Genomic DNA, 10,712 nt, shown 5'->3' with positions numbered 1-10,712 from the left:
CGTTGTTTACCACGATTGACCTCGAGTCTACTGGACCAATTCGTTCATTAAAAACAACTTTAGATTAACGAATTTATTGTCAAATTGTGAAAAATATAATATCGATGGTTTTTTTTTCGGTTGGAGAGATGTAACTTTAAACACTGCATCTGATTGCATAAAATACATATAATTTAATGAAAGGCAAACTAAAACAAGCACAGGTGTAAATGTCGCAGACGTTCTTGAATAGTCGCCTGAAACATTTGAAACCAATGATCCAATTAAAAATTATGGGATATATATATCAAAGAGGCTACACAATGTCTGTGATGCAGACAAAATTTTTTACTTGGCACCGCACACAATTTCATTGTCGGTTTCTTCGCCAAATAAAAAAGAGAGAAAATGGGTTATCTCGTAAAAACCATGAGGAATGAATTAGACTATTTCCGGGATTGGTAATAACATAAGCAACACGAGGGGTGCCACATGAAGAGCAGAATCTTCTCACCCTGCCGGAGCACATCAGATCACCTCCAGTGTTTGGTGGGGATCGTGTTACGTAGTCTTTAGTTTTCTATGTTTTCTAGAGATTGAGTTGCCGTTCTTGGTATGTTAAGGCTAACTGAGATAGCTCTCCAGAAAAATCGTTGAATTAAGGTAAACACAATTGAAAACGGATAAAGATGTAGACGCAATGTGTAGAAAAATGACAAATGATAGAATTAGGAGGTTGATTGAGGGTCTACTGTCTACATGCCGTAGACACAGAATATAACAGTGAACTTAAAACTCAAAATCGAAACAAAGAAAAAATGGCGTCCTACATTGAAGCACTGTCCGGAACAAATAATAACACAGAACAAAATAATGACAACGATGTCAACACAAATGATACAAATGACAATCAACTCAACTCAGCTTCAGCTTCAGCTTCAAATTCAAGTAATTTTGTAAAACCTATATTTCTTAAAAAAAAATGACGTGCATGGTTCTGTGAAACTGGAGCGGTCTATGTGAATAACAAATGTTGAAATTTAAAAAGTGTCGGAGAAAAAGTCCCCGCGGAATGTATTAAAGGCATCCAACGCATTAGAGAAATGAATAATGAGGAAGACAAACTGTCGCTGTTAGTGCAAGGTATAAACCTACGTGGCAGGCAGATCGCCTTACATTCACAAAACCCTCATAATCCATCTAACTTATTACAACCTGATACGATAGGAATAAAAGTGAAAAACGTTCCTCTTTCAGCGGATGATGGACAGATTCGTCGTGCTGTAACTATACAGGGGTGAAATATTCAGGCCTTTTCTCGAGAAAGACTCAGGATTGATGGAAAAGTAACAAATTGTGAAACAAGTGATAGGTTAGTTATAAGTAAATTACTTGAAAAATCCATTCCAAGAAATCTTCAGATTGGGAAGTACCTAGCAAATTTTTCATTCAGGTCAACCCGAGTTTCAGGGAAGACCAAATTTAGTGAGCTATGAAAGTGTCACAAATGTCTCAAACCAGGTGATGTAATGTACAATTGTCCAAATGATTGCGTCTGTAGGATATGTAACATAAGTGGACACAAAATGATGAACACAAAGAGGTCTATGAAGACGTACCTATAACAGAAAAACAAAATAAAACTAAAGAGAAACATAACACATGAAAATTGGACTCTAAGAAAAGTGGAATGAAAACAAATTATGATAATGCTGGAAGGTCACAACAATCTATTGACAAATTCATGAGTACTCAAAACAACCAGAGAGGTCTTGGTTCTAGAACTCATAGTCATACACCTCCAACACCAACAGAGGCACTTCATGATAGAACAAGTGACAGTCATGGACCAAAGAAAGCAAAAGCAAAATAGAAAACAAGTGTGTTTAACATCATAACAATCTTAAAGTATTTTAAAATAGCACATTTTTTATCATACTAAAAATAATAAAAAAAATATAAACAATGATAATGCCTCAGCTCAAAAACAGAGTTCAAAATATGTTTATGGACCTCCAACAACATAAAATATTATTACTATGTAACTATATTTATTTTTGTTGGTTTGTTTTATTGTCTGTGTGTCTTTTTTTTAGCATATACCATAACTAAAAAAAAACAAAACCAATTTTTAAAAGAAAATGTTTAAGCTCAAATGTAGAGTAAAAATGATTGATGAAACAAATTTAATAAGAAATACAAGACTGATGTCCAAAATATTATATGTTGTTGTATATAAAATGATAACAGGAAGACTGGTTATGAAAATGAACAAAATATGTCTTGTTGATATAGAGTATGTAAATTTGTTCAATTTTGTGTTTAACATCAAACAACTGATATACTGGTTTTTCCCAAAGTTATTTTTAATTCTGTGTACGTTGTATGCTATACGTAGACTTCAAAGAATCGAGTTGAACCAATTATACATGCCTTTAAATCATTTTCTGCATTTGAAAATGCCTGTACCAAGTCAGGAATATGACAGTTCTTGTCCATTCGTTTTTGATGCGTTTTTTTTTTTTTATTTTGCCATGTGATTATGGACTTTCCAAATTGATTTTCCTCTGAGTTCAGTATTTTTGTGATTTTACTTTTTTTTCAGACATGTAGGGAAAATATTTCCCTGTATTCCATTATTTTTTACTACTGCCATGGTAAACCAAAGTATTATGTGATTCAATTTAAAATATTTGTATTAGACGGGGTTTTACTAAATGTATTTATAGTAACACTCTATGAACACAAGAATACATGTAAATTAAAAAAAGTCGATGATTGCATGCGTAACGGTTGTGTTTGTCGCGAACCGCGATTTATATTCTTTTCATTTTCAATGTGCCCCATACTTATTATTATGTAATTTACAGATCCGTTCATTGTATTCATAACTCCGTTAATTGTCTATTATTTATGTAATTTATTCACGTGGCATATCTTCAACGGAGAAACGCAGTTGTATTTTGTTTAAAAGAAAAAGATTTGTAATTTGAAATTAGAGTAAAAATAAATGTTATACAGTGATTATGAGTTGTGTCTTAAATAAATTCCAATGATTGTGTTGACAAGGACTTACGCAACATTGTTTGGTGCCGGAACCCGGGAGTGAAAAACAAATTACAAAGTGAGTTAACAAAATATTGTGCAAAATGCCAGCTTCTAGTTATCTGAAAGGTGTTAGAACAAGATATCGTAATTGTCTTCAAGTGGAAATTAAATCAGGATTATCAATTCTACAGACAGAAGTGCCTCTACCTGAACATCAGCAATATGTGTTTAAGTCGTCAAAGTGTGTTGAAAAATTGAAACTTTATGTAAACAAATTGGAAGTTCAGAGCAGTAAAGTGGCCGATGCACTTGGAGAAGAAGAAACAGAAGAAATTGAAAAAGTAGTAGAAGAGGATTGTCAACTATGTTCTGCGGCTACAGATTGTTATCTAGAGTTGGAGCAATACAAAGAAAGGTTAGTTGAATTTATCAAACAGGAAAGTGGTGAAAAACATGAAAAAATCAATCCTATCCAAATAGTGGAACTTCAAAGAGAAATAAAAGATATAGTTGAAACTCAAATGAAACAGCAAAATGAAATATTAATTAGACAACAAATGAAAGAAAACGATGAGTCATCTGTGAAACTGCCAAAGATAGATATAATTTCATTTTATGGTGACAAAATTAAATGGATAGAATTCTGGGATTCTTTCGAAAGCACTATACACAAGAACAAAAAACTTTCGAAGGTTGAGAAATTCAATTATTTGAAAAGTAAACTTGGTGGTGAAGCAAAACAAGCAATATCAGGTTTAAACTTGTCAAATGATAATTACGAAGTTGCAGTTTCAATTTTGCAAGAAAGATTCGGAAACATTCAGGTTGTTATTGATTTACATTATAATGAGATGATTAATTTAGAATCGGCGTCAAACAAAACTTATTCTCTGAGAAAGTTCATGGATACATTAAATCGTCATCTACGTAGTTTAGAGGTGCTAAAGCAAAATGTGAGCCAAGACATATTCGTATCTATGGTTAAAAGCAAGTTACCAGAGGAAGTTCTTCTTCAGTTAGAAATTCAAAAGGAATCACAAGAAAAATGGACAGTTATGAGTTTATGTGACAAATTACGTGATTATGTGGTTGCGAGAGAAAAGTCTGATAAAAAGGAGACACCCAAAGAACGATCCAACGGAGCGTCAAACGGATCGTCCAACAGAGCGTTCAACGGAGGACAGACATTCCGTCCTAAGAATAAACCTTGGCAGACAAAAAATTCCAGATATCAGAATGGTAATCGAAATGGTCAATTAGTGAATTCAGCTGAAGCTTTAGTGGCAACTACAGATAGTAAACCAAGTAACATATCTTATTTTGACAAATGTAGATATTGTTATCAACAACATTGGAGTGATGAATGCCCAAAGTATCAAAGTATTGAAGAACGCAAACGACAATTAAAAGGAAGTTGTTATAAATGTCTAAAATATGGACACCAATCAACTGATTGCAAAAGAAACAAAATATGCATCCATTGTAATGAAAAAGATTCTCACCATAGAAGTTTATGTCCTAAGAAATTCAAGTTAAAATTAACCAGTGTTCATTTATCAGAAGAATACAATGGTAATGTCAACGAAGAATGTGTCAATGGTATAAATTTGGACTCTTATTCTGATGAAGGATGTGAAGTTGTTCATGAAAATGTGTTTATTTCATCTAGTGAAATGGTTTTGATGCAAACAGCTAAAACTAAAATTGGGAATCCTACTAATTCTATGCAACAGGAGACAAGAATTTTATTTGATTCTGGATCCCAGAGGACATATATTTTCCAGAAACTGGCCAACAAACTCAAACTGAAAGGTGAAAAAGAAGAGGAAATAAAACTTATAACATTCGGCAGTGATAAACCGAAAATTGTGAAGACATCTTCAACAAAATTGAACATCAAACTTAACAACGGGAAATTCTTCAGTATTGTCGCCAATATTGTGCCTGTCATTAGTGGAAGTATTCAAAGGAAAAGAATTGATATTTCATCTGTGGAACATTTAAAGCATTTCGTAAAAGATGTCGAACTAGCCGACGATATTCCATTACGAAGTGAGTCTTCTTCAGTAGAATTGTTAATTGGCAATGATTATTATTTGGATTTGATATTGTCTCAGAGAATAGAAATACAACCTGGATTATATTTGCTAGCTTCAAAATTAGGATGGATATTGACAGGAAGATCACAGGAAATGGATGATGAAAAAACTGAATCAGGATTGCTGATCCTTTCAAATACAGGTGATATGATGATGACAAACCATAATACAACTGATTCTTCGGTTTCTGTAATACCAGACATTACAGACCTTTGGAATTTAGATTCAATAGGAATTACGGAACAAATTGAAAATGTTGGTGATTCAAAGGCCATGGAAACGTTCAAAGAAACCTTGCAATATGAAAATATGAGATATTTTGTTAAATGGCCATGGAAAGAAGAAAAATATGAACTACCAGTGAATAGAGAACTTGCCATGGGTCGATTGAAGTCGTGTGTTGCGCGAATGCGAAATAAACCAGAGTTGATGACTCAATATAATTCAGTTATTCAAGATCAGTTAACGAAAGGTATAATTGAATTGGTAGACGAGAAAGGAGTTGATGGAAGAAAACATTTTATTCCACATCACGCAGTTATAACTCCACAGAAATCGACAACTAAGATGAGAATAGTGTATGATGCTTCTGCTAAGATGAACAAGGATGTCAACAGCTTAAACGAGTGTCTATATCGTGGTCCAGTTATGCTTCGCAATCTGTGTGGTATATTAATAAGATTCAGGCTTTACAGAATAGCTCTAGTTGCAGATATTGAGAAGGCATTTCTTCAAGTCGGGCTTCAAAACAGCGATCGAGATGTAACAAGATTTTTATGGTTAAAAGATATTGAGAATTTTTCATTGAATAATGAAAATATTCAGGAATTTCGTTTTTGCCGTGTGCCCTTCGGTGTAATATCTAGTCCATTCCTTCTTGCAGCTACCATTGAAAGTCATCTTAACAAGTATAATACGCCTACAGCAGAGCAAATCAGGAATAACATTTATGTGGATAATCTCATTACTGGTGCAAATACCGTAACAGATGCTCTGACACATTACTCAGAATCAAAACAAATATTTAAGGATGCTTCTATGAATCTACGAGAATGGATTTCGAATAGCCAGTCAGTGAATGATTTTATTCTACCTGAAGACAAGCCAAAAGTGAATCAAACCAAAGTTCTTGGACATCTTTGAAATATTGAAAATGATACATTATCTGTGAAACATTCTCAGTCGTTTATCAACTCAGGAAACATAACAAAACGGAAGACATTAAAGGAAATATCAGAAGTGTTCGATCCGCTAGGATTATTTTCTCCTATTCTTATAAGTGGTAAGATATTTCTTCAGGATTTATGGAAGAAACATTTACGTTGGGATGACGAATTACAAGGAACGGACTCATTAAAATGGGGTTCTATTCAAACAGAACTACAACAATTGTCTGAATGTCAAATTTCAAGAAGTATTGGTATTATGACTGGGGATGACAGAGTTCAATATAGGCTTTTGTGTTTTTGTGATGCCTCTGGGAGTGCGTATGCGACCGTCATATATTTGCATCAAACTAGTTCGAAATCTAGTAAGTGTGATCTAATATTTTCCAAATCAAGGTTAGCTCCAGTAAAAGGGATGACTATTCCGAGGCTGGAATTGATGGCTGTTTTGATAGGTGTTAGGTGTTTAGCATTCGTTAAAGGGGAATTAAATGTACCCATTGAAACGATATATCTTTGGACAGACTCTCAGTGTGTTTTAAAGTGGATTTCGACAAAAAAGGATCTTGGTGTATTTGTGAAAAATCGAATAACAAGAGGAACTTCGACTAGACTGCTCTGTGACAATAGTCTGTGGTGGCATGGTCCTGAGTGGCTTTTAATCGACAGTCATCAGTGGAAAATATTCACCTGTGAAGATGTGTTAGCTAACCAAGAATATAAATGTGAGTTGAAAGTAGGAAAGAAAACAACAGAAAGTAGTGCGTTGCTCTGTACCAAAGAAATTGAAGGAAATCAGATTGAAACACCGTATGGAATACAGTGCAAAAATTTCTCATCGTATTACAAACTTATACGAGTGACTGCATGGGTTGAGCGATTCATTTCACGAATTAAGAAAATTTCAGTTAAGACTAGTAAAATTTTGACATGCGAGGAACTGAAAATTGCAGAAGAAAAATGGATCAAATTTGTACAAAGGAGGAATTATTCAGATATTTTTAGTGCAATATATGAAAACAAACCAAACAACCTACAGAATCAACTTGGGCTTTTTATATCTGATGATGGTTTTCCACGTTGTAAAGGGAGATTCGAAAATGCAGATTTGAGTGAAGCAGCTAGAATACCGATTCTCCTTCCGCGTGGGGAGGACTTTACGCGTTTGATCATTGAAAGAATACACAAAGACCTCTTTCATAGTGGTGTATCACAAACTCTCAGTAAATTAAGACATAAGTTTTGGATCCCACAAGGTCGTTCCACAGTTAGACAAGTTTTACGACATTGCTTAGTGTGTCGAAGGTTTGAAGGTGGACATTACGGAATGCCTAAGATGCCCCCATTTCCAAGATCTAGAGTATCACAATCCATTCCGTTTGCAAGTACTGGCTTAGATTATCTTGGACCGATTTATGTAAAATATGATGGCGAGAACAAGAAAAGATGGGTATGTTTGTTTACCTGTTTTGTTACACGTGCTATACATTTAGAATTGTTAAATGATATGACAACTGAAGAATTTTTGTACGCATTTAGAAGATTCGTATCAATTCGAGGTGCTCCATGCAATATTCTAAGTGATAATGCAGCCCAGTTCAAGTTGGGGAGTGCAACATTAGATTTAGTTTGGAAGAAAGTGATTAAATGTGATGATGTTCAAAACTATGTGTCTAATGCTGGCATTCGATAGACCTTTATAACGGAATTAGCGCCATGGATGGGAGGTTTTTACGAAAGGCTTGTTGGTGTGGTAAAACGTTCTTTGCGAAAAGTTCTGAAAGGAAGGTTAGTCAGCGACGTTCAACTACTTACAGTTATTAAGGAAACTGAAGCAATTGTTAATGCGAGGCCATTGGTTTACATAGGTGATGATGTGAATTCGAATATTAACCTTACGCCAAGCCACTTTCTCACATTGAACCCAAATATTGGTATTCCAGAAATTGAATATGATATAAATGACCAAAGTTACTCACCTGTTGAAAGTTCAACTGACAAGTTACTTAAGATGTGGAAAAAGGGACAAAAACTTTTGGATTCATTTTGGACAATGTGGAGGGATGAATATTTATTAAGTTTGAGAGAAAGAACTCAGACCAAGTTAAAGTGTGGTAGAGTGAAATCACCATATGCTCCAATCGTTGGAGATGTTGTCATTATTAAAGACAACCTTCCAAGGGGAGTGTGGAAATTAGGAAGACTAGTACAGTTAATTCATAGCAATGATGGTGAGATTAGATCAGCAAAAGTAGTTCTTTCATCAAGAAAAGTTATTAGTCGTCCGTTAAATTTACTATACCCTTTGGAAATTGAAGAAAAAACAAAGGTTGATGAGGAGAATACGTGTCAGAGTGAATCTGCTGAAACAAGACCTGTCAGGAAGTCTGCTGAAAAGGCTAGACGTAAAATCAAAGATTTTTACGGTGAATAATAGTTTGATTACGAGAGACATATATAATTTAACATTGTAAATAATTGTAACAAGAGTGAACTAGAGGAGTTATTTTAGTCTAACGGAGATGTTTAAAATTTACCTGTATGTTTATGTTCTAACGGAGATGTATAAAATTTACCTGTATGTTTATGTTCTAACGGAGATGTTTAAATGACTTAAAGGAGTCGTTTATGTAACGAATAATGCACGTGAATTTCATGCGCTTTCTCTCAATATTCCTATTTAAAGAAAATGATTTATAAAAGATATCTCACGCCAATAATATACCGACATGTTTGGATGTAATATGTGTACTCGAGAATACAAATATAAAAGAAATCTGACTAGGCATGTGAAAGAAAACCATTCCAAGACCCTTGAACACTGGAATTGCACAGAAGATGGATGTTTTTCTAAATTCATTCGTAAGGAATACCTTTTTAGACATTTAAGTTCTATTCATCAACTTTCAAAAATGGATGCTAGACGTAAAGCTATAGAGGCTAAAAGAGAAGATATTGAAATTCCGGAAAACCAATACTACGAAGACGTAAGTGATGATGATACAATTCTAGATTTGTTACAAGACCTGAGTGACGTTCAAGATATTGGGGGAGATTTTAATATTGATGAATTCTTATCAAGTGATGAAGGTGAAAATTTAATTCATGATGAAAATAATAATATGTGTGAAAATTTGAATGATTGTCTTTCAAGTACTGAAAGTGTAGGCTTAATGGAAACGAAGATGCTTTACGAAGACATTTCATCTCCTGATTCTTTTGAGCACAGTGTCGAAAATAATAATACATATAATGAAGTAATTGTGATAAGTGATGAAGAATACCGTAACAATTCTGAAACTGCTGTAGATATTTCCCATGTGACAACAAAAACACAAACAATCGTACTGACATTTACCAGGACTGTTTCATATATCAATGGAGATGAAGTTTTTTCTGAAGTCGAAACAGAACAACAATATTCTGAACATTATAATTAAAACCCAAATGTCTGGGTCGGGAGTGTCGGGATTTTTTGTTGCAATTAATTTTACCACAACACAAAAGTATACACAAATTTCACAGCGGCAAAGCTCCAAATTACAAAGTATCACTTGTGTGTCAAAAGATATTGAAATACCTTATATCGCTAATTTGTCGACTTGTTTCATGTTAAATCCAAATGCAATTATACGCTATAAAAACATCCACTTTAACACTGATAGTCGAACACTTTTAGGATACTTATACGCACAAAGGTTTCGAAATTTCAATACACATATACATGAATTAATATCCAAATTAGAAACGTCAGTTTTACAGTTATTATGCATGATCATCATAACATTTCTAGTCGTGTCACTATTTAAAATACACAACAAAACACGTGCCCAGAGGGACAACTTATCTTCAACATGAATTTAAATAATTTGATAAGGTCACGGATAGATACACATACATACAAGGCTATGTATCACATCAAGAGATACTTCTATGTAGAAGTATTGTATATATTTCACACTGTAGTATTTTTTTATGTTACATGTTTGAAAATTGAATAAGATAACACAATATGGTTAAAAAAATGTATGTAGTCTCAATGTAAATGGTATAAACAATAGGAATAAAAGAAAGAGGGTTATCGAATGGTTAACAGCTAATAAATGTGACATCGCTTTTTTTGCAAGAAACGCATTTTGACAAAAAAGTAAGTATAGAAATGTCGATACAGAAAGATTTTTATATATTCTGTAGTCATGGCAGGGGAGGGGGTCACTTTTTTTTTTTTTATGTTTTTTTTTTTTTTTTTTTTTAAATTTAACATATTTTATTAATAATCACCTGTTACATCAACCCTCAGTTGCCCAGGGAACAACTAAGGGGGCCCCATTTTTACAGACTCTTTTGTCGGGGAAAAAGCAAATGAGAAAAAAAAATCCCACTATAAATTATTAACATCCACCTTTATAAATATTATCTA

At 33.7% G+C, this 10,712-nt stretch overlaps 3 protein-coding genes across 3 annotated transcripts; all 3 read left to right on the top strand.

The window, feature by feature from the left end:
• The first annotated feature begins 3,128 nt into the window (after positions 1-3,128).
• LOC143074187 (uncharacterized) lies at positions 3,129-6,269 on the top strand. The gene has a single exon (XM_076249735.1). The coding sequence runs from the start codon at positions 3,129-3,131 to the stop codon at positions 6,267-6,269; it is 3,141 nt and encodes a 1,046-aa protein (XP_076105850.1).
• A 438-nt stretch (positions 6,270-6,707) lies between these two features.
• Positions 6,708-7,985, top strand: LOC143074186 (uncharacterized). The gene has a single exon (XM_076249734.1). The coding sequence runs from the start codon at positions 6,708-6,710 to the stop codon at positions 7,983-7,985; it is 1,278 nt and encodes a 425-aa protein (XP_076105849.1).
• A 27-nt stretch (positions 7,986-8,012) lies between these two features.
• On the top strand, positions 8,013-8,726 carry LOC143074185 (uncharacterized). The gene has a single exon (XM_076249733.1). It carries the CDS (start codon positions 8,013-8,015, stop codon positions 8,724-8,726), a length of 714 nt encoding a protein of 237 aa, XP_076105848.1.
• The last annotated feature ends 1,986 nt before the right edge of the window (positions 8,727-10,712 follow it).

This window comes from Mytilus galloprovincialis, chromosome 5 (assembly GCF_965363235.1).
Source record: "Mytilus galloprovincialis chromosome 5, xbMytGall1.hap1.1, whole genome shotgun sequence".
NCBI classification, from domain to species: domain Eukaryota; kingdom Metazoa; phylum Mollusca; class Bivalvia; order Mytilida; family Mytilidae; genus Mytilus; species Mytilus galloprovincialis.
Note: the sequence above shows the minus strand (reverse complement) of the source record. Positions and strands in the feature narration are given on the sequence as shown.

Excerpts from the sequence above, each read along its gene's own strand:
- LOC143074187 (XM_076249735.1), top strand. The coding sequence starts at position 3,129 with ATGCCAGCTTCTAGTTATCTGAAAGGTGTTAGAACAAGATATCGTAAT.
- LOC143074186 (XM_076249734.1), top strand. The coding sequence starts at position 6,708 with ATGACTATTCCGAGGCTGGAATTGATGGCTGTTTTGATAGGTGTTAGG.
- LOC143074185 (XM_076249733.1), top strand. The coding sequence starts at position 8,013 with ATGGGAGGTTTTTACGAAAGGCTTGTTGGTGTGGTAAAACGTTCTTTG.